Source organism: Bubalus kerabau, chromosome 13 (assembly GCF_029407905.1).
Source record: "Bubalus kerabau isolate K-KA32 ecotype Philippines breed swamp buffalo chromosome 13, PCC_UOA_SB_1v2, whole genome shotgun sequence".
Taxonomy (NCBI): Eukaryota; Metazoa; Chordata; class Mammalia; order Artiodactyla; family Bovidae; genus Bubalus; species Bubalus kerabau.
In genome coordinates this window covers 55,686,892-55,710,643 of record NC_073636.1, presented here as the reverse complement: position 1 = coordinate 55,710,643, position 23,752 = coordinate 55,686,892, and the positions used below count along the sequence as shown (strand labels likewise).

At 51.2% G+C, this 23,752-nt stretch overlaps 1 protein-coding gene across 1 annotated transcript in view; it reads right to left on the bottom strand.

Annotated features, from left to right (window-relative positions):
- Positions 1-682: 682 nt before the first annotated feature.
- TAF4 (TATA-box binding protein associated factor 4) overlaps positions 683-23,752 on the bottom strand; it is a 64,912-nt gene continuing 41,842 nt past the window's right edge. Inside the window, exons 6-15 of the mRNA XM_055544528.1 lie at positions 22,958-23,047; positions 22,169-22,411; positions 19,614-19,761; positions 19,151-19,265; positions 17,941-18,110; positions 17,511-17,641; positions 16,547-16,672; positions 15,571-15,627; positions 15,014-15,133; positions 683-2,170 (exon numbers count right to left, since the gene is read on the bottom strand). Of these exons, the coding sequence (XP_055400503.1) occupies positions 2,003-2,170; positions 15,014-15,133; positions 15,571-15,627; positions 16,547-16,672; positions 17,511-17,641; positions 17,941-18,110; positions 19,151-19,265; positions 19,614-19,761; positions 22,169-22,411; positions 22,958-23,047 (1,368 nt within the window). The 3' untranslated portion in view covers positions 683-2,002. The remainder of the gene's footprint in view (positions 2,171-15,013; positions 15,134-15,570; positions 15,628-16,546; positions 16,673-17,510; positions 17,642-17,940; positions 18,111-19,150; positions 19,266-19,613; positions 19,762-22,168; positions 22,412-22,957; positions 23,048-23,752) is intronic.

The following is a 23,752-nucleotide window of genomic DNA, read 5'->3' as shown; positions in this document are numbered from 1 at the left end:
TGGGGAGACCGACACAACATGGGTCAGACTGAGGCTGTAACTTGACAGAAACCCACGGATCTTGAGGGACCCAGCAAACCAGCCAAAATCAACACGAGACATGGACGCCAACTGCCATCACACCAAGGAGGCCGGCGGCGGCTCTCGCGAGACCCGGACTATCTAGACCCGGACTATCGTGAACTTCGCAGCCAGGCGGAGGCCCCCTCAGGAACCACTACGCGTTGAGGCCAAGCTGTCACTCACCGCCCGACAGGGCGGGGCCTCCAGCGACCACACCCCCCCCCCACCACCACAAAGGTGGGTCCGCGTCAGGGCTGGGGCCAGGACGCCCACGTGTCCCTACCCCCGCCTTACCTTCCCTCTCCCAGGGGTGCCCCAGGCCTCTGCACGGACAGCAGCCCAGCGTCCACTCTGCACGAGTCCATCCGTGTCCGAGGAAGAGTGGCCCGGCAGGGAGCAAGGCCTGAGCTCAGCTCCTGGGCCCTCACACGCGACACCGGGTCTGACTCTGGAGACAGGTCCTGTCCTCGGAGGTGAGGCTATTTCTACCGGACTTGCTGGGTTATAGACACTGACTCCTAACAAGTGGCTCATAATGACACACCTCAGCGGAGCCAGAGCTAAAATCTCTGGCAGCAGAATCTACAACTGGAAAACTGGGAAAAACAGGCAAAACAGATACAGATAAATTTGTTTTTAATAAAGGAGTTAATTTTCTTTCAATCCTATATAAAACAATAGCAATTAAAAACTTCATTTTTGAAAGTAAAATATTTACATATGAACAAGTAACTGTGCAAAATTTACATGAAAAAATGGAAAGACAGGGATTTCCTAAAAGACAAAATAAAAGGTGTAACAGTTTTCAGGTGTCCATAAAAAATACTGATCAGCATTCAGTTCACACGCGCGAATAAAGTCTAACATGAGAATTCACACAGAGAAAGCCAAAGTATTTACAGTCATAAAAGTACTATCAATAGACAATTTAATACAATAACCTCTGAAAATATAAAGAACCAATTAGTATATTTGTAATAAAAAAATAGGTACAAAGAAGGGGCTTTTGCTCTGGACATCTGTAAAGTGGGCCCACAGCTTGCATACAGTCTCTTAGCAAAATAATTATAGTTACATAGCCATCTTCATGTTATGTGCCAAAAATTATGTACAATTACTGACAAAATACACCAACCATTTTTCAACACTTGATTCACACTGAGAAACAGTCTTTTGATGATTCTTCTCAACTTTGATTTTATTTCATCTAAGTTTTCACTTTTAGCTAAAAAACACAGTGCAAGTAAAATAGATTTATGCTGAAAAGGTTTTCATTTCTTTTAACTTTACAGCTTTACAAACAATAGCAAATAAAATGCATTTGTACAGATGCTGACCACACATTCAGAAGGAGCCACGTCACCGGGGCCCCATGAAGCAGAGAGGGATGAGCCCCAAGGCGCAGGCGGACGGTGGGCTGCCTGCTCCTTGAGGATCCTGAACGGAGGGGCGGGGGAGGGAGGGAGATAAATAGTCTAAAAAATCAGTTTGCTTTGCCAACTGACTAATACAAAAATAAAATAAGTGAAATGAGGTCACTGGCTGTAGACACACACCTACGCAGTAAGCTGGGTTGAACTAAACCAAATGCACAAACGATGGAGAAACCGCTATGAGGTGACAAGAGGGCAGCTAGTTATTTGCTAAACGATTCCATCAGTTTTTATATATGGCTTGTTTGGCAAGAAGGCCACTCAATCAAAGATGAGTTAGGATTTAATTGTCCTGTAAGAGTACCCGCAGGCCTCTGTGTTCTCTGTTACAGAAACATGTTTTCCTCCATACTGAAGAGTTGACTTAGAAACAGGAATATAAAACTGTTCCATTGTAAAGAGGTGGCTGTTTTTTAAACAATATCCCATTTGCTCGTTACAAAAAGGCGTAATCTGCAAATATATAAAAAGTCCCCAGGCGTCTCTGCTAAGAGGCCGCGTCCGTGCTACTTAAGGAATGCTTTGTACAGCAACAGTGAATGGCTTGTCTCACGTTCATTTTCTAAACAAAATATGAGGTCCCTGAGGTTGACCCGCGTGATCCTTTGCCGCGTGAACTGTCTGGGGGTTCCGACGCCGGAACTGCCTGGGACCGCCGAGCCTGGGCCCGAGCCCTGGTGACGAGAAAGGAGAAGACAGCCGAGTTAGTGGAGCGCAGAGGTGGGCAGGACCCTCGGCGCTGGAAGGAAGGGGCAAGGCCAGGTGCTACCCCAGGACCGCAGGCCTGGGGGCAGCGCACGGTTCCCTACAGGTGTCCCACGGAACCCGGCTATGGAGGAAGCCGGGCCTGGACAGGCTTAGGCCAACTGCTGGAGCTGCGGTGCTCAGCCAGTCCCTAACAGAAGGGGTGAGAGCAGGAGGCACGACCCCGCGCCCACCTCCAGGCCTGGTGCGCTCAGGCACACACTGAAGACGCTAACCCTGCAACTCCCCACAGAGCTCAGACTCTGGCCCCGGGCACAGAAGGAAAGCGTGGCGGCTCCTGCCCCAAAGGGACGCAGAATGGCTCCAGGGCTCGTGGCTGGCATTGCTGGTGTCCAAGACTCAGGTGGGCTGGCACAGCACCTGCGGTGGCCATGTCACCCCCCACTTCGCCAACAAAGGCACGTTCCCAAAGCCGCAAGGTCCAGGCTCGTGGGCTGGGCGGGCTGGCAGTCGGCGAGCTGGGCTGCAGGACTCTTCGGTCACCGTGTCATCTGCGGCCTGGAGGGCGCTCCCCACTCCCCTGGGCTGACAGCGGCCTGCACTGCTCAGCACCCAGTTTGGTCAGCCTGCGGGGGGATCCGGCCGAAGGTGTGAGCTCTGGCGCCTGCCTGCTTGCAGAGCTGGGGTTCTGGGTGCCTTCCTGCCATGTTGCCGCCCCCCCAGCAGCAGCATCCATGATTTCAGCACGTCTGTCACCGTCTCCATCCGACACTTGTGGACACAAACCACACAACTTCCAACTGGACAGGTCTTCGTTTTCCATTCAGAATGAACAGGAAGTGTCTGTATTCTGATGGTTAAAGTTGCTCATGTGTATTTCAAGTGCAAAACTTACAATGGAACTTTTACAGTGTTTTCTCAAAGTTTAAGAAAGTGGGAGCCATGAGTCCTGTGATGCTGGAGGAGGCCGCAGTGCAGCAAGCGGCCAGCAGGTGGCAGGCGAGGCATCCCATGCATCTTCTGTTACTTTAGGAGTTCCTTACACCCCCCTTCGGAACCTTAATCACCAGTCCCTCCTCCAGACAAGTCATCTGGTGACTACTTGTCCGTGTTTGAAACAACTACTTTAGGTTTTCTTGCCAGTTTTCCCTGAGTCTCCGTAACAGCCCTATAGGAGCATTTTGGGTACAAAACAAACAGTGCTCCTGAAAAGGCGGTGATGAAAACACACAGCTGAGAGGAACCAGGAAAACGAGAGCTGGCCTGCGCCCGGGGCCCTGGGGGTCTGCACCCTCAACATGGGGAGCCTGCAGAGGCCAGTGTCTGCAGAGACAGCTGGGAGGGGCGGGCGGGGCCCCACCTGACCTCGAGGCTAGCGGAGAACAAAGCGCTACCTAAACCATGGGCCAGGCATCTTCTGTGACTCTTGCTACAATTCTGGACCATGTCTAATGCTCTTACTTTCAAAACAGTTCAACCACCAAAACCAGCTAGAAGGGTGAGGAGGGCTCACTTCAGGCACAGAATGTAAAGGATGCTGAAACTCAGAAATCAAGGTAAATGATATTTTAATGAAATCTTTTTTAGAAGTCAAAAGTGGCTCCAAACAGGACAAGCAGGCGTTAGCACAGCCCTCAGCGGGACTCCAGGGCTGTGGCCATGCTGGCCACACTCATCATGTCTCAGGCTCCAGTGGTCACGAGGTGGCCACATGTCCCTCTTTCGTGGACTTTAACAAGAAGGCTGTGCTCAGAGGCCTCCTACCTGACACTAAATGTCGTCCGATATCATAGGGTGAGTGCCAGCCTGTGACCGACTGGCTCTGGGTGTCCTGGCCACAGAAGGTGGTCACAGGAACCCAGTGCCCAGCCTGCAGGAAGCGGCCCTGGGTTATCGGCAGTGACCTCAGATGACAGAAAACTGCACGGCAGATGCCAGCGTCCACGTTCACCAAGAGGCTCAAGCACAGAGGATGATGGGTTTGCTCTGTTTTGCATTTGCAGGCATTGGGGTTGAAACACAGCAACCTTGGACCCCAGCTCCCCTCCTGAAAGCACTGTGTGAACTCAACCTGTCCCATTCCAAGACTGTTGTGAGATCAATGAAAGGTTATCCCCTACTGTCTCCTTTGAAGGCAACCTTAACACTGTCAAAAATGCCACAAGCAACTTTGACAGGCAACAAGCACTCAATGTGGAAACCAAGTGGAAACAATCACCTTAGCCCCAACCTGCCTGGCTCACCGGTCACTTCACTCAGGCCCCCAGAGCCATGCACAACCGACCATGGCACCTGGTTGCAGCTGCAGCAACTTGCCATGGGCCCTCACCAAGGTGGCAGAGAGCACCAGCCTCTCGGGGACTGTCTGGGGGAACTCACGTGGGGGGCCTTACTGCCACTCCCCCCACAGCCCCTACAATAGTAGCAAGAGGTCCACACCCATGAGAGGGTGCCTGAGTGATGCCCCGTGTGCTAGGTGGAGAGTAACATAGGTCAAAGTACCAAGAGCACAGACACCCCTGGCTCATTCTGGACCTCTTCACACCAGTGCAATTCCCAAGCTTGTCCACGCCTGAGCTCAGGCAGCTGGAGGGCGCCAGGGACCCCTGGCACTTGGCTGAGGAGAGCCAAGGTCACCCTCGTATCTTCCATCATCTCCCCCAGGGCTGTCCAGAACAGGGAGGGAACACAGCATCCACAATCCACACAACATGAAGACGCAGCCCGGGCTCCACAAAGACCGAGGAGGCGGGCTGTGCCCCCATGACTCCAAGCAGCAGACACAGCAGCAAGAGCGTCCTCCTCCCACCAGATCAGGCCGGGGGTGCCTAAGTGCACATCAAGAAGTGAGTGGGGGGGATGCAGGGTCCAGCGGGCGCCACCAGAGGACCTCAGCCCTCCTCATCAGGACAGATACCAGCTAAGTCACTGGGCTCTGCCAACAGTCAGGAGAGGGCGCCATCAGACCACAAAGCTTGTCAACATCCATGCCACAAAATTAACAAGAGGAAGATCAGCAAGTCCACCAAGAACCACCAGAAAAAGTCAGAAAATGAAATCCCACACGTATCAGGGCCAAATGCAATCTAGAAAAATAAGCCACTACAAGACAACACTTTCAACAAAAAAATGTACTTACACATTTGAGGGTATGAAAATCACCTTGAATCAAAAACTCAAAATATAAGGGCAAGATGAATTAAAAGCCAGAAAGAAACAAGAGTTGACTGACTCAAGAAAGAAATGAGAAAAAAAGACAAAAGTATCTCATACACGAATATAAACTGTAAGGTGCTCAGGGGAGAAAAAACTCGAATAAAAATTCCTAAGAATTCAGAAGAGCAGAAAAACAGAATAGAAAGGAGACAAAGAAAAAAAAAATTAAAGGGCCAGGAAAACAGGGTAAAGGAAGACACGGAAGGAGGACACGCGCTGAGCCGTCAGAGCCCCCAGAGAGGGAGGCACACGTGAGGGCAGGAGTAATATACTAAACCATAGTCTGAGAAAACTTTCAAGAAATGGAAACCAAAAAACCAAACCTACGTGGACAAGCCAAGTGGGCACCTGGGAAAATTAACCCATAAAACCAACTTTGACGAAGCCTCATAAAACCGTCACTTTTCCAAGATAAATTAACCTGGAATCAGGCTTTCCCAAACCCATGCTGCTGCTGCTAAGTCACTTCAGTCGTGTCCGACTCTGTGCGACCCCATAGACAGCAGCCCACCAAGCTCCCCAAGTCCCTGGGATTCTCCAGGCAAGAACCTGGAGTGGGTTGCCATTTCCTTCTCCAATGCATGAAAGGAAAAGTGAAAGTGAAGTCACTCAGTCGTGTCCGACTCTTCGGGACCCCATGGACTGTAGCCTACCAGGCTCCTTGGTCCATGGGATTTTCCAGGCAAGAGTACTGGAGTGGGGTGCCATTTTCTTCTCCTTCCTAAACCCATACAGTAAGCCAAAGTGAAAGCTGGTCGCACAGTGTCCAACCCCATGGACTACAGCCTGCCCAGCTCTTCCATCCATGGAATTCGCCAGGCAAGAGTACTAGAGTGGGTTACCATTTTCTTCTCCAGGGGATTTTCCCGACCCAGGAACTGACCCCAGGTCTCCTACACTGTGGGCCGACTCTTTAGTAACTGAGCCGCTGCTGCTAAGTCGCTTCAGTCGTGTCCGACTCTGTGTGACCCCACAGACGGCAGCCCACCAGGCTCCCCCGTCCCTGGGATTCTCCAGGCAAGAACACTGGAGTGGGCTGCCATTTCCTCCTCCAATGCATGAAAGTGAAAAGTGAAAGTGAGGTCGCTCAGTCATGTCCGACTCTTCGTGACCCCATGGACTGCAGCCTACCAGGCTCCTCCGTCCATGGATTTTCCAGGCAAGAGTACTGGAGTGGGGTGCCATTGCCTTCTCTGAACTGAGCCACTAGGGAAGCCCATATACAGTAAGCAACGAAAAGCATTAAAAACATCACTGAAAGCAAGCATGAACCAACATTTTTATATCCAGCCTGACCGCCCTCCACATCCAGGCCACAGGAAAACCGTTTCAACTCACAGTATGGCGGGGCATTCTGCACCTGAGCTTCGTGAGAGCTCAGACACAGGTCAGGGTCATCCCAGTGAGAGAGGGCAGAGATCCGCAGAAGGGAGAAATAAGTGCGACAGCAAAACCGAGGAAGTGGCCAGGAGATGACACTGTATGCCATGACAAAGTAGAAATGACGTGACAAAGCGTGAGACGGAAGGGGTCACAAGACCCACTAGGGAGGCCGTGTGGCCGCCTGGGGCCAAGGAGAATGCAGACATGACCTAAGAAGCCCAACAGGAAACACACGTGAAAACCTGGGGTAAAGACACCCAAACACTTACATACAAAAGTGACCACTAGAGCAGAGTCACACACCTTCCTAAACACAATCATCTTAATTAAGGAGCAAAGACTACACATCACACCAGAACACACAGCAACTGTAAAAAAATAAAATGATCATAATCATAAGAATCTGTGACAGACTCTGAACCCACATGTCAGCTGTATCAACACAGATGATGGGCTTAACTCGCCTGTGATGGAAAACCACTCACCAGTGGGACTCAGAAGACAGGCCCCTGCCACACACTACACAGAGGGGCAGCTACAGGAGGGGCCACGGGCCCAGGAGGAACAGAGGCTCCAGACCAACGGAACAGGAGAGCAGGGCAAACAGGCCTGACTGAGGACAAGGGAGACACCAAGCCCATGGGGCACAGACCGATCCTTTGTGATGCTAAAAATCGCAACAGACTGTGAAGATACAGCACTTACGGATACGTACATATCAAATACCACAGCAACCCCCAGAAAAGCAAAACCTGCAGGAGATGCAAGGAGATGAAGACAGAGACACTGACAAGGGTAACTGTGGAGCTCCACATCCAGCAAAACACACCAGGTGGATGGAGACAAGCCGAGACAGTCGGTATCATCCATGAGGTTCTGTAAACCCTATGAGAGCCGATACCCTGTCCTGAGAACGAGCACCCACAGCGCATTCACAAACACTGAGTACCCCTGCTGCCCAGCAGGTCTGCAAAACTCAACAGCATGGCAACACATGGTCCGACACGTGTCCCAGCAAAAGGAACCACGGCTCCAGGGAGACACGGCCAACCCCACAGTTAGAGCAGGAAGACGTGAGGTGAGCCTGGCACGTCTGTGGTGCGGGAAGGTGAGGAACCTTCCAGAGGCTGCGGGTTAAGTGAGAGGATAGAGAAGCCAAGCACAAGGGGCCTGTGGTAACTGAGCAGGGCCAGGACAGGAGACCCCACTGCAACCCCCCCCGTGACAGAGGCAGGTAAGGAATGGAAGAGGTGGAGCTAGCAGATTCCCCCAACAAAAGCCAAAGGAGAGCCCGAGGCCCCGAGCAGGCAGCAGTGACACCAGCTGGGAGGAACAGTGGTCGGGGGAGCACAGCCCCAGAATTCCCCACAAGACTCTCATTAAGAGAGGAAACGGATTTTCCAGCAGGGACACCTGCAAGCCCACCTGAACCACAACACGCAGTGGGACTCCAGGGTGTCACCACCTCCTAAGATGACGCGTCGAGGACACAGCACGGCTGGGGCAACACTCCAGCCACGTTATATCACCTGGATTTCACTGAGAAGAAACTGACAACGCACCCAGAACGAGAGACCGTCTACCAAATAACTGATAAACACTCTTCAAAGTGTCAAGTCAGGAAAGACAAGGAAGCACGGAGGGCTACAGAGACAGAACGCCAGGACCGGGCCCTGCAGCATCAGTGGAGAGCAGGAACCATCAAATACAGGGGAAATGTGCAAAAGCCACATTGGACTTAAAAAATAAAAAATCCAAACTATACAAAGAACTCTAAAACCTCAATAACAAGAAAACAAACAACCCCATCTTAAAAATGGATCAAGGATCTTAAAAGGCACCTCACCAAGAAGATATGTAGATAGCAAACAAGCACATGAAGAGATGCTCCACATCGTATGTCATTAGGGAAACGCAAATTAAAGCAAAGACGCTACCACGTAACTGTGAGAAAGGCCCAAACCCAGAAGACTGCTGGGACGAGTGCTGGTGCGGTGTGCAGCAGCAGGAACACTCGTTCAGCGCTGGTGGGGACGTGGAACGGTACAGTCACTTGGGAAGACAGTAGGGCGGCTTATAGCAAAAGTAAACATACTCTCACCACACAAAACTGTGTCCCTTGGTATTCACCTGAATAAGTTCAAAACTCACATCCACACAGAAACCTGTACACAGATGTTTACAGCAGCTGTATTCATAACTGCCAAAACTCAGAAGCAACCAAGATGTCCTTCGGCAGGTGATGTTTAAGTAAAATGTGGTGCACCTAGGCAATGAAATAGCACCAAAACGAAGTGTGATATCCAGCCATGAAAAGACATGGAGGAACCTTACATACATTCCGCTATGTGAAAGATGCGAGTAAGAAAAGGTAACATTCTGTCCAGTTTCAACTCTATGACACGGGGAAAGACAGAACTATGGAATCAGTAAAAAGATCATGGGTTTCCAGGGAGTGGGGGGAGGGAGGGATGAACAGGCAGAGCGCAGAGGATTTTTAGGGCAGTGAAAATGCCCTGTGTGTGACGCTATGCAGGTGGATGCATTATTATATACATTTGTCCAAAAGCACAGAATGTACAACACAAGAGTGAGCCTGATATGAACTGTGGGCTCTGAGCGGTGATGGGTGTCAATGCAGGTTGGTCAGCTGCAACAAATGCACCATCTGGCGGGGATGTGGATGATGGGAGAGGCTGTGCCCAAGGGCGGAGGGCAGAGGCTCAGGGAAAACTGTACTGCACCTGCAATTTGACTGTGAACTGAAAACTATTCTAAAGTATGAAGTTTACTTATTTTAAATTAATTCTGAAAGACAAAATCCAGTAATGTCTTGAGTTCACAGTTATCACACCACTACTCCACATCAGGAAGTTGAGTAAGGGGTACACGGAAACTGTACTCTTTATGTAACTTTTCTGCAAGTCTAAAATTGGCTCATAATAAAAGTTCTTAAGACATACCCTTAAGGATATAATCCTAAACTAAAAAAAGAAAAAAATTAAGCCTTATCTCTGATGAAGAAAAGCACTTGAAAGACTTTTTTAAGTTCCAGATTTTGTGTTTGTTATCACACACAAAACTCACTTTTCCAAAAGTCCAATATCAGGCACACCCACAATACATGAAACCATGCCCCCTGGGCCTTCAGTGACGTGTCTCCACTGTCTCCTCGAGGTGCTCTATCCCCCCCAACTCCACTCTCCTCCCCACACCCACACCCTCCCCGCTAGTCTCTACTTCGTAGATATTTCAATGCCTAAGACAGAACTTGATCAACATGCCCTTCCCCTAGGCCCTCCCCTCCCAGCACAGGGACCCCAGTGGCCAGAGTGGTTGTAGGATTGGTTACACTGAGAAAAAACAAAAAAGAACCAAATATTCTGAGACGAATGGGAACTTGATGTCTCAATGCCTGTGAAGGGACTCCTAAGGAAGGAAGGGGAGGAGACTGGAAGAAGCCCTGAGGTCCTAGACTAGAATTTCAGGATCCACTGGAATGTGTAGGGTCATTCTAGACACAGAGAGGCACATACACGCACACAACTGTGCACAAACACACGTTCCAGACTCTGACTGCTGAGGCCTCAGGGGCCTGGGGCAGGGACCCCCCTGGCGACCAGCACACACAGTGCTCAGACACTGGTCTCCAAATATCACCCTCCACTGCAGGGAAGCTCCCAGGTGCCACGTGGGGGAGGGCAGGGGAGGCACCCGGACACCTCTCATGCTTACAGGTTGAGGGCAACATTTCAAAAGGATATAGAACCAGCTCGAAGAAGCTTCCACTGATCAATCTAGAAACAACGAGAGCATTGATTACACCCCCTGAACACAGCAGGATCCATGTGTCCACACACGGTGATGAGTGGATGGATGGATGGAGGAGGGTGGGAGGGAGGCTCTTCTTCACAGCAGAAGGCAACCAGTAAATGTGGGGGCATGATGGACACAGCGCCACAGCCTGGCCCCTACCCTGGAGGTCCTGACGCAGCGGGAGCCATGCGTGGGTGCTGAGGCCAGGGGAGGGGTGACAGGGACAGAGCAGTACAAGACCCTGGACCCCTCCTCACACAACACTAATAAACACTAAGGGACTAGACAACTACACAGTGGGGAAGGCGGCTTTCTTAACCAAGCACTCAGTCAGGGAATCAAGGCTAAGGTCACCAGCAGCCAGAAGTCCATACTGTCGGCCTAATGACATTGAGGATCGCCCGACAGAACAAGAAGCCTGTCCTCTCTAACACTGTCAAGAATGCAGGCATCAGGCACAGGCTCACAGCACGTGCCAGCTGGACACTGCACACACCCTGGACAGGTGGTGAAGCGCAAGCAAGTCTGGGAGCCTGGGCCATGGGGGTGTGATGTCCTGATTGCGGGGGGAGGGGGGTGCAGTGGTAACGTAAGAGCGTGTCCAGCATCATCAGCATTTTAGGGGTGATGGATATCCATCGGGAAAAGATTTTGTACACATCATGTATAACACACAAGTGCACAGGCACACTGCGTGTGTAGAGAAGAGGTGATGAAATAGAGGTGCTAAGTGTTCAGAACCGAGGATCTGGATATGAAGATTCTCACACTGCTCTTTCAACTTTTCTAAAGATTTGAAACTATTATAAATTAAAAGAAATATGTTGAAAAATGTTAATCAATACTTTCTGGAAAGATGGTGCCAGCGGCATCAGAGGCTCTTAATCTTCCCAAAGGCCAAAGAAAACCCAGAGCAGCTAGGAAGCAAAACCAAACGCCAGCAGGCAACACATAGAACAAAACCAGTGGAGACGAGCTGCAAGCAGCCACAAGCCTGGAGACTACCTCAAAACTATGCGCAGAAAGCTGCCGGGCACCTTTGAAGTCTCAAACCCTCAGGGTCTTCACCAAGAAGAAGGGCAGGTTCACCTGAGAGCGGCCACTAGACCGGGCTGGTACTCTGACTGTGGCCTTGCCACCAGGAGCTCTGCCTGTGACCAGCCAGGGGCCCACATGGAGGGGACTCTGTGAGGAGCGTACTCCTCTGAAGCTGAGCAGGACAGGACAGAGGAGACAAAAAGGTCCAGCTAAGAGTCGAGAGGGGCAGAGCCAAGAATCATGGACAGCACACGTGTCACCACATGGAAACAACGGAAGAGGAGCTCAGTGAAGCCAGCACATCTTCAAACTGCCTCCTCCTGAAGGTTTAAGACCGCACGGTTCACACAAAAGTGAACCACGAAAAGGCTGGACCTCAGACAAGCTGCCCTAAGGAAAAATGAGAATAAGGAGCAGAACACCACCCAGAGAGATAATGGAAAACACCAGAGACACAATCAAGAAGAAATCAAAACTATCATGTCTATTTCCAAACAGAGACACTGAGAAATGATAAAATGCATGAAGAACAAGGTAAATCAGGATTAGCAAAACTTGGAAAATGAGCTGACAAAGTCAAGGAAAAACTAGAAACAAAAGAGAATTTCAGTTGAGAAATGAAGACTACACTAAAAAAGAGCACAGGAGCAAATAAAACAAATAAGGAAGAAAGAAGACAGTGAGGATGATAAAAAGCACCAAACTTTTTAAAAGAGAGATGAAAAGGATCTAAGAGAACAGGCAAATACTGACGGTAGATATGAAAGATACAACATATGAATAACAGGAATCTCTGAAGAGGAAAACAAAAACAAAAAAAAGCATTCAAGAAAATGTTCCTGAATACAAAAACATTCAAACTGCATGTTGAACGAACACAACCTCTCCCCAAGAACAACAACCTAAAAACAGCCGATTCCAGGTAAAATGCTTGGCTTTAAGGGAAAAGAATTCTGTGGGCAACTTTGGGCAGAAAGAACATATGAAACACAAGAGAAATAAAATCAGACAGTCATCAGACGGACAGCAAACCTTTTACACCAGGAGAAAACATCTAATGTAACTACTTACTCAAGGAAGAGTCTCAAGCAAAGAAAATGTGAGCCAAGGATTTTACAGCTATCAAAACTGTCGTCAACGTGCACAAATCTGGGGAACTCAGCCCCCAGGAAACATCCCAGAAGAATCCAACAGAGAATAAGATTTGGAAAACCAAATGACTAAACAGATATCCACACAGACTAGTCAGTATTAACCATCAAGTTACTTATGGAACTAAGACTACCATGAAACAGCCGTGTGACATAACCCACACGCGCGTGACAGTCCTTGCCGGAGTACAGCCCACTCTACATCCTCACTCCCTATGTCCAGCCAAGAGCCCAAGGCCTTTCCTAGGAGTAAGGATCACACCCCATGCAAGACCCACCCTGAGCTCACAAGGAAGGCAAATGTGCTGACTGAACCCCGCTGGGTAGGATTCCCACAGACCCTACTGAACGCCAAAGCAAGACACAAAACACACATGTTCAAGATGAGCAGCTGGTTGCTGAACTTAAACAAGCATTGACACTCTTCAGAGGATGATGATATATCGTTCACAACGTCCAGCATACAAGTGACAATGACTAGACATGCAGAGAGACAGGAAGCTGTTACCACACTTGCAGGGAAGAGCAGTCAACAGAGATTGAGTCAAGATGACCCAGATGTTGGATTTGACAAACCATCAGAGCAGCTTTTACAAAGAGGTTCCAAGAATGATGGGAAAATCTGGCTTCAATAAGAAGCAGACAGGGAAATCTCAGCAAATAATTAGCAATGATTAAAAAAAAAAAAAAAGACCTACGCAGAAATCCCAGAGCTGCAAATATGTCAACAAAGGAAAACTTCACTGGACAGGCAAGATGACAGAGAATCTGAAGATAGATCAGAAGAGATTATCCAGTCCCAAACAGAGAAGAAAGTGATTACAGAAAAACAGGTACAGACTCAGAGACCCACAGGGCACTATCAAGAAAACTAACAGAGGTATACCTGGGAAACCCCACAGGAAAAGACTGAAACAGAGAAAGGTTTGAGGAAGTAAAGGCCAAAGTGCTGCAAATTTGAGGAGAAACAGTGACCTACCGACCCAAGAAACTCAGAGAAGCCCCAGCAGAGGTCAAGAGAACCAAGTCTAAACAAACAAAGATGACAAACTTCTAAGAAGCAAGACAGTCATCTTGAAACTCATGACCACCAGGAATCAAGGATCGAAATCACAGTGGAACCCTGAATACTACGTAACAACTTCCTTCAGGATGCAGACGGTCACACGTTCATGGCTGTGTTCAGGTCTAAGAAAGAGTAAGAGCTCTGTAATTCTGCAGAGCACACTGGGACACCTCCCATCTTCTTTGTGAGCTGGAGCAAGACAACATGGCTAAATGAGAATAGGAGCTCCCTCAGAAAAGAGAGAGACACCAACACTAAACTGGGCCTCAGGAGATAGGGAAAATGTAAAGGGAGCTAAAATTCTCAGAATCGCTTATCCCTGTTCATTTGTCATTCTGTTAAATTTAGTTATACGTATCTGGATTTGCTTGGCCTATTCAAGAAGGTGACAGAAATTAACTTTAAAAAAACAGAGCTGAAAGAAAAAAACTGTGACTATTCAGGGAAAATTTCATTCAAAATTTTAAGGAGGAAATTTAACCACTTTCAAGTAAACAAAAGCTGAAAGATCCCATCACCACGCAGACTGCGCTACCAGCAACACTAAATGCTGTCCTTCGAGCCAAAGAGAAATACTGGCCGATGGAAACGTGGAACTCGGGGAAGGAGCACAAAACATCAGAAATGGCAAATCAGCACGTAAATATAAAAGACAATGTTCTCTTTCTTTCTGAGATTCACAACCGGCAGTTTAAATAAAAAAATCACGATACTTTAAAGGAGGGTTTGTAATTACATATAAAGATACAAGAGCAAGCAAAACAGGGAACTAACAGAACGTGGACAAGCAGAACCAGGCCACAGCTTTCCTTCGTGCTGGGATCTGGGCTCACCTCACGTCCACACTCAATGAGGACAGTCACTTCAAGGAAGGTCACTCTGCTGATTGACTGCCCCGCACGGCCTCCAAAGTCAGCCTAAACCTCACTGTATAAGCTACAGAGATCAAACCTCCTCCTGCAAAGGGATGGCTCAAGTGACATCCACAAATAGGTTGATTTGATATAAAGCATCAAATGTAAAACGTATTCTGAGGGCGGTGAGACAACATGTAAATGGTGCGAAAGCCCGACTCCCTGGAGGGTGAGCGGGAGGCTGACGCCCGAGGCCCTCCAGCCCCTGTCCCTGCATCCGAGCGGTACCTCTGGTCCCGATCCCGGTCCCGGGGAGTCCACTTTCCTCTTTTTCCGGGGCCCGATGGCGGCTAGTGCTGTGAGGTTGGCATCTCGCTGCCTCATCTGTGCCAGTTCTTGTTGCTGCATCTTTGTTTTGAAAAGCAAACAGAGACCATCATTTCACGCACCTTTTTTTTCTTACTACAAAAGTAATACACAGACACCAAAGGGTTTTCCAAATTAAACTTTTAGTTTGACTTTTTTTTTTAAACAGGAAGTATATTTTTCAATCATAAAAGTAGTAAAGCAATAATAAAAAAAAATTTTTTAAAGCTCAGAAAACATGAGCAAATTTTGAGAGTATAGAGATCAGATGCCCCAAATGAGAAATTACCATGAAATGTAAAAGCAGGACACAAACGGTTTGCACAGGCAAACACCTGGAGAGGTGTTAGTCGCTACATGGAGGGCCACTGCAGGCATGCCTTCACTTGCTCAGCCCCTCTCTCACCCATCAGCGCTCAGGCTGAATACACACACACTTTCCGCTGTACTGTGCAGGTTCTTGGACTAGAAAAGCTTACCTCCTTTGCCTTCTGTTTCAACCTTAACTGTTCTGGATCTTCTTGTCTGGATCGAGACTATTTTTTCAAACAGGTAAAAAAGAAAAATAAGTTATGACCTAAACATTTCTCATCCAACAAACATGCTATCTTATTCATGACATAACAAAATCTAAGTCTTACAACAGAAAATGTCAAATTTTTTAAATGCTTCTAGCCAAAAGATGAAAATTTATCATCACAAAAAACAAAACATTTTTGAGAAAATCAATACCACTTGGACAGAAGAACCATGGTGTGGCCTCTGGCAGGTCTGCCAACTGCAGAATCTGATGTGATATGACACGAGGATGTGGGTGCAGGCAGCCCACAGGGCTCCACTCAGCTAGGGACCTACCCACAGTGAGTGACTGCTGCTGTTCAAATGCTCCCTGCCCCATGCACCGTGTCATGAGGTCACCCCCAAATACTGCTCGGGCTCCTGGACACCCCAAGCATGTGTATGAGCGCTCGGGCTCCCGGACACCCCAAACATGTGTGTGAGCGCTCCAGCTCCTGGACACCCCGAATGTGTGTGTGAGCACTCCTGCTCCCAGACACCCCGAGCGTGTGTGTGAGCGCTCGGTCTACTGGACACCCCGAACGTGTGTGTGAGTGCTCCGGCTCCCAGACACCCCGAGCGTGCGTGTGACCGCTCCAGCTCCCAGACACCCCGAGCGTGTGTGTGAGCGCTCGGGCTACTGGACACCCCGAACGTGTGTGTGAGCGCTCCGGCTCCCAGACACCCTGAGCGTGTGTGTGACCGCTCCGGCTCCCGGACACCCCGAGCGTGTGTGTGAGCACTCCGGCTCCTGCACACCCCGAGCGTGTGTGTGAGCGCTCCGGCTCCCGGACACCCCAAGCTTGTGTGTGAGCACTCTGGCTCCCAGACACCCAGAGACTGTGTGTGAGCACTCAGGATGGAGATGGGAAAGCTGAGTGACCCGCAAGCACTTGCCTTTGCTGCCCGCATTAAGATCTCTCTTTCCTGTTCGTCTTTTCTCTGCTTTTCAATTTGATCAAGCTGTTCAAAAAATTTGAGCTGAGCCCGGACATCACTTGCCTGTTCGTATCTGTCATCATCCTACAAAAAAGTGAAAACACTGTTTGTGATAAACCTGGGAGCCCAGCCAGACAGTCGGCGTACCACTTCCAGCCTCCCTCGGCCCAATCCCCAGGCTGGTGCGCAGACTCCAACGTCCCCCCTCCACCTCCCAGCTCCACATCTGATAAGTGCTCTGGATGCTCACATGCCGTCACAGGTGAGTCTCCTTGGGGCTCACAGGGAAGTTTTCATTTTACACACTTTGGCATCACTTGATTTTTTTTTTTTTTTTTTTTTTTGGGTGCCGAAATCCAGGACTGAACATCACCTGATTTTTTTTAAGTAACAGCTAAAAGTTTTATAGCAACATAAAAAAACTTTTTTTTAAAGCAAACGGCTACATGCTTTTATTCCAAATGCTGCTCTGAAGGCAGTGCCTGGTAAGCAAGTGCTCAGCAAGCACCTGGCTGCTCCACGGTGCCCTGAAAGTGGCCCTCCACAGAACAAAACGGAGTGCTGCTCCAAGTCACAGGAGGGCGGGACCCCCTCGGGTCTGCAGGGACAGCTGGGGCCTCAAGTGCAAGGACTCCAGGGGAGTGGGGAGAATGGGTAGCAAGACTCCACCCACTGCAGAGCTGAAGAGGCCCCTGCCTGGACCAGCAGATCAGCTCTTAACCCAGAGGCCAGGTCCCCTCGGGATCCTCCTCCCCAGCCAGGCAGACGGCACCCAAGGGCGCCATGGGGCTGAAAGCAGTAGCTTCTTCCCCAAATCCAGTTCTGGGAAAACTCGAAACAGGCTGGACACTTGGCTGCCTACCTCTGCACCCTCCCCTGGGGACGGACAACAGGGAGTGTCCCCCAGGGAAACGGCAGTTACCTTGTAAGAGAAGTTCTTCTGCTGGGCCGTCTCCGATATCTTCTCCACCAAGTTCTGCAGCCTCTGCTGCGTGGCATGTGACACATAACTCACCACGTCTGGGTGCAACTCCGTGATGCCGTGTTTCTTTCCTGGGGACAGGCAGCACTTTACCATCACTGGAGCTCTGTTCTTCCCTTCACTGTCTTCCTCTTATTCACTGGTTATGGCTTTGTGCAACCCGAGGGCACCCCAGGCAGGCCCGCAGGGGAGGGGGTCTACACCTGCTTCCCTGAGACCACCACTGTCAACCCCAGGGAAAGCACAGCCCTGGCAAAACAGGTGACCAGGAACAAGGTGTGTCCCCCAAGCCCAGGACAGCTCCACACTGAGCATGCAGCTGTGGTCCACGCCAAGCCTACACGGAGGGCCCGACATCCCAGGGCTGTACCTATTTCTAATATCCTTCTCTGCAGAGGTGCCGGGAGTAGGAAGGTCTCGTCTTTGCAGGACCTTGTCAGGGTGCCCACCAACTCGGAGTTTGTGGCCAATATCCTCGCGCTTTCTTCTGACAGGTTCACTCCAGCCATGGACGCTACGTCATTGATGTCATCGTCATCCCTTCAGGAAACAAGAGGCGGCAACTCTTAACTCAATGAGGGGTAAAACCGCGAACTCTGACCCTCGAGCACTGCTTTCTAACCACTGGAAAGGCACTAACTTATCCTGCATCCTCCTGACCCCCGCCTGGAACCTGCAGCCTCACGAAGCGCCTGGTCACTGTGGAAGAATCGGTTCCAGACAACAAGACCTGGGCGCTGGGCGCGCTGCTGCCACTGTGTGTCACTGGTCCCAGGCCCCCAGGGCAGGCAGGCAGCCCCAGCCATGGCTTTCCCGGAGCTGTCACTTGAGTGTTCAGCCGGGACCCAACCCCACCAGGCCGATCTGCTTGACTTGCTCTGCATATCTGGTTCCCTCACCTGCAGAAGGAAGCGTGGCCTCTGGGAGCCCTCGTTTCTTTCCTCTCCGACCCGCCGGTGGACGTGTCTCCCACCTCCACAACCTCCCTCACCCTCGTGGGCATCCTTCCCCCCCTGCCCGACCCCCACCTCCTCGCCCTGCCTGGAGCCCAGCTCTGATGTGGGCCCCGAAGGCTCCCAGTGCTGCCAACACCAGGCCTGCTCCCTAAACCGTTTTTGGGCCGGAGCATCTGTGAAGGGAAGGACCAACAGGCCCCCAACATGTGCACACTTCACTACCTCTGGACTGAAACCAGAGGAGATACCACAGCCATTCCTAGGGCAACACTCAGACCAGCTGCCCGTCAAAAGACCAAAGCACAGAACCTCTAAAGGCTCTGAAACTGATGGAAGGACATGGGATGCGTCCTCTATGAGGACCATGATGCACTCAGAAGGCTGAGCCGTCATATCTCAGAAACAAACCTCCTGCCAGCTTGCACAGAGTCAGCTGGCTTGCCTTTCCACCCTGTGTCTGCAGCAAACCTCCCCGAGTTGCTTAGTGGGAAAACACACGCATGGAGATCAGAGCTGAGCGTGGAGGGGACGCAGAGTCAAAAGGTGCCACGGAGCGCTCCCTCCTAGGCACAGGCCGGCACCCATGTGGCCTTCCCTCTAGCGCCTCTTGTGCACACTCCTTACCGAAATGAGCCTCCCCCAGGCTCCTTGAGTTTATTTTTCTGTGCAGCAGCAGCTTGTGCGGAGACAGTAGAAAGAGCTTTGGTTCCAGGTAACACAGCAGGTTTCACCACAGGGACTGCAGAGCAAGAGACAAGGGTGTACCCCCTGCACAGACTTGTGCCAGGGCTGGGTGGGCCGAGGGAGGCCGTTACCCCCAACCCGCCACGAGGAAGATTCCTAAACAGTAAGAAACACCACGTTACTAACTCTAAACTAGAGTAAAAGTGCAGGCAGCCTCTCTCAAGTACGTATTTTCCTGCATTTCATCAAACTTTCTGAGGTGTAAGAATGACTGATGGTAAGGAATCCAGTCCTCTAAAAACCATGCTGCCAGGATGGGGACTGAAGGGCACAGTGAAGTAGCCAAGCTTGAGCTGTGAGTCCCACAGTGACGAGGACCACGCGGACAGGGTCAGGCGCTCACCTGGCTGCAGCTGGTTCAGCTGGATCTGCTGGGGCGTGGTGAGCACAATGCGGTTGTGGGGCTGCCGGAGCGCGACCATGGGCGTCTGCGTCAGTGTCACCTGCGGCGGCCGGATCAGTGCTCCGGGCTTGGGCGGCGGCTGGATCACCTGGGGAGAGCCCGCGGGGCGCGTGAACACACACCCACACCCCGAAAGGGGCTGCCGGCACCTGTCCCCGGCCCAGGGTCCCAGCCATCCCAAAGGACAGGGCAGGTTGGATGCTGCTCCAGGTCTAGTGCCTCCACACCACCTCGAGCTCCTGGAGCAGAGCCGCACATGGGGCCCTGAGGTCAGCACCCAGGGGACAGGGTCCAGAGAGCTCCTGAACCAGCAGAACAAGCGGCTTCTCCCCAGATGCCAGCATGGGTGCCAGGGCCACCTCAGACCCACCACAGCCTCAGGCCAGATGCTCAAAACCTAACTTCTGAGTTTTACAACAGTCACCTGGGGGCTTGCCCTGTGCTCAGGCACTCGAGGAGGGGGCTGGGGGGGTGCCCTGGACCACATTATCTCTGCAATAAATCCTGTGGAAATTCACGCCGTCCGGAAGAACAGATGCACGATGGCCCCCGGAGGTTCAGGCCACGTTCTGGCACAAGCTCAGGGAAAAGCCTCAGGGTTTCCTGTCCCCACAGGCTTCAGGGACAGCAGGTGATGATCGCGGGGCCTGACTCTGCGTCTCGTCCTTCTGCTGCAATGAAGCAGGACCAAGGCAGAGCCCTACCCTTGAGGAGGGGCACAGGGAGCCCTGCCCTCACACTGGCACATTGGCTCAAGGCACACCGGCCCCAGCCGTGGCCAGCAGACACTTCTCCATCTCTGTGGAGCCCATCTTCGTCACCACCAATGAAGGCAGAAATAAACACAGATTTCAACTTGAGCAGGTGAGAGACCAGCACTCCCCTCATGACTCTGATGACCCACCTGAGTATCACTTGGGCGTTATCATAAAATACACATTCTACAACCTACGAAAGTAACACAAAGACCTGCATTGTTTTATTAAATTTTTTAACTGTCTATAGGAACATTCAAAAAATCTAAGATCATGGCATCTGGTCCCATCACTTCGTGGCCAATAGATGGGGGGAAAGTGCCATATTTTCTTTTCTTGGGCTCCAAAATCACCGCAGACAATGATTACAGCCATGAAATGAAACGACGCTTGCTCCTCAGGAAAAAAAGCTATAACAAACCTAGACAATGTATTAAAAAACAAAGACATCACACTTTGCCAACAAAGGTCTATATAGTCAAAGCTAGTTTTTCCGGAGTCATGTACGGATGTGAGAGTTGGACCATAAAGAAGGCTGAGCACCGAAGAATTGATACTTTTGAACTGTGGTGTTGGAGAAGACTCTTGCAAGTTCCCTGGACTGCAAGGAGATCAAACCAGTCGATCCTAAAGGAAATCAATCCTGAATATTCATTGGAAGGACTGATGCTGAAGCTGAAGCTCCAATACTATGGCCACCTGATGTGAAGAGACGACTCGCTGGAAAAGACCCTGATGCTGGGAAAGATTGAAGGCAGAAGAAGGGGACAACAGAGGACAAGATGGTTGAATGGCATCACTGACTCGACGGACATGAATTTGAGCAAGCTCTGGGAGATGCTGAAGGACAGAGAAGCCTGGCGTGCAGCAGTACATGGAGTGGCAAAGCGTTGGATACCACTGAGCAACTGATAAACAGCAGCAGGAACAAAGGACCTTCCCAGGTGACTCAGCGGTAAAGAATCTGTCTTCAGTCCAGGAGACACAGGTTCAATGCCTAGGTCAGGAAGATCCCCTAGAGGAGTAAATGGCAACCCACTCCAGTATTCTTGCCCAGAAATCCCCATTGACAGAGCCTGGAGGGCTACAGTCCATGGGGTAATGAGTTGGACACGACTGAGCACACACACGCAACTTAGGAACAAAACCCCTTTGAAATTGGAGGGGGGAAAAAAGAACAGCAACTGCCTTTCTATGCTTGGCGAACTCCACCTGCCTGCTGGAGCAGGTTCAAACCTCACTCTTTCCAGCAGAGACGCCTTCTCCACAGCTGCACAACCAGAACCTGGATCGGAACCACACCACACCACCCGGATCAGTGCCAATCCACCATCAGCAGCTGCACACCTGGGAAGGTCAAGGCCCCAAACCATGGCTGCAGAGCTGGGTCCTAAGCCATGAAAACTGACGTGCCCAACGCTCAGCACTTGCGTTGGTTCTGTGTGTTTGGGCCGTGGCTGCTGATTGAAGACAACGCCCGGCTGAGATGCACACACACACGCTGTGTCCACTTAACCCAGGGACACACTGAACCGGCGTACAGATAACGGACGTGCCTGAGGGTAGAAGCCGACAGGCTTACTTTGCTTTACTGAGAAATAAACTACGAACCTGCAGGGCCCTCATCTCAACCTGACAGTTCACTACTCAGGACTTAACACCCCAGACTCCCCCTGCCAGTTTCTCTGGGCCGCAGGCAGGTGGGCGGGTGGGGAGCAGGGCAAGGCTCAGCCTTCATACCAGCGGTGTGGGCTGCCCCTGCTTGCTGACGCCCACCTGTGTGGGCTGCGTGAGGCTGATGACAGGGGGCTGGAGGGCGCTGGTCACGGTGGCCGCCGTCTTCCCGGCCGTGCGCTGGACCGAGCCACTGAGCACCACGGCGGTGAGCGCGGTGGTGGCCTGTGAGGCCGGTGGCTGCTGCTGGCTCTGCTGGATGAAGGCCGCGGAGTCGGGGGTCAGCTGTCTCAAAGCGGGCAAGCTCCTCTGGGCGGAAAGACAGACATGGGGTCGGCTGGCAGCACTACCCCTTCCTCTGACCCAAAAACACACGACCCTGAGAATACGCCCCAGCATCGGTGTGGGGCTTCAAGGGACCCAAATGTCAGCACCCCACACTGTCACTGCCGCTGGGCAGGGTCACCCTCAGTGAGAACTGGCTGGAAACGTTTAAACACCAACCAGAAACGGCATTTCTGACAGCCGGGTAAAGCGCATTAGGGCAGCAGAGGCTGAGTGCGTCTGAGTGACACCTGCCTCCCAGCAGTATGGCCCCTTCAGCCTTGGGCACACGGGCCACCCTCTAAGGGGACAGGGCCCTTCTGGATCCTCAGGTGCAACACAACATTGTAGTCACAGCAGTGGGGGTCTCGAAACTTACAGAAAAGCCTCCAAAGAGAAAACTTAACAGTCTGTATCAGGGGCTTGAAAGCTGCAAATGCACCGGTGACAACCGTGCAAGTCCACCCCTCCCCAGAGGAGCCCGCCCCACCCCCAGCCAACACTGGGCGTGCGCAGCAGGCTTCGGATTACCTTCAGGAAAGGCACAAGGTAAGGTTGAGGTGAAGAATTAAGTTCTCGGTATAACCTACTAGTGAAATCTTCTGCTTCAATTTTTCCATCCTTAAAGACAAAATTCACATTAAAATTCCTCTGTGAATACAAGTCTGCACACATGTATCTTTATTCAGTATTTCTCCGGGTCTTGAGTTTTACAAACAGTTATTCCTCCCTCCAGGCTGTGGGCTCACTGTGCCTTTCCTCAACTTTCTTACTACCACCGCACATCAGGCATTCTGCCAGGAGACAGACAAGCCTAAAAGTACCCTTGAGACCAAGTTAGAAGGTAAGGCAGGCCAGGGACAGACACCCTTCCCTGGAGAAACCACAGCTACACTGAGACCCCAGAGCAGCTGGGGCGCCAGAGAGAGAAGCGCATGCCCAGATGAGAGGGGCCACAGCAAGCGGGCATGAACCCGGGAGAACCAGAGGTGGGCAGGAACGGGGCAGCACAGGTGCCCTGGAGGCGTGAGCACCAACCCAGCTGGCTCTGCCCACACCCAGGAGTCCTATGAGACAAGGTGCCTACCTGCACCCTCTCACGCGGTATCACCTCCCACCAGCCTCCAAGCCCGGGGCTGACTAGGCCCAAGTCAAGGAGAGAGCAGTCAGGGCTGCAAAGAGGGCAGGACGGGGGTCCCAGAACCCTGAGAAGGGCACAACACAGGGGGATAGCGCTGGGCTCTTCTGGGAAGTGAGATGGTGAGATGAGCCTGTGCTTCCAGTCCCAGGAGGGGCTGCAGACAAGAGGCCGTGGGAAGAAAGAAC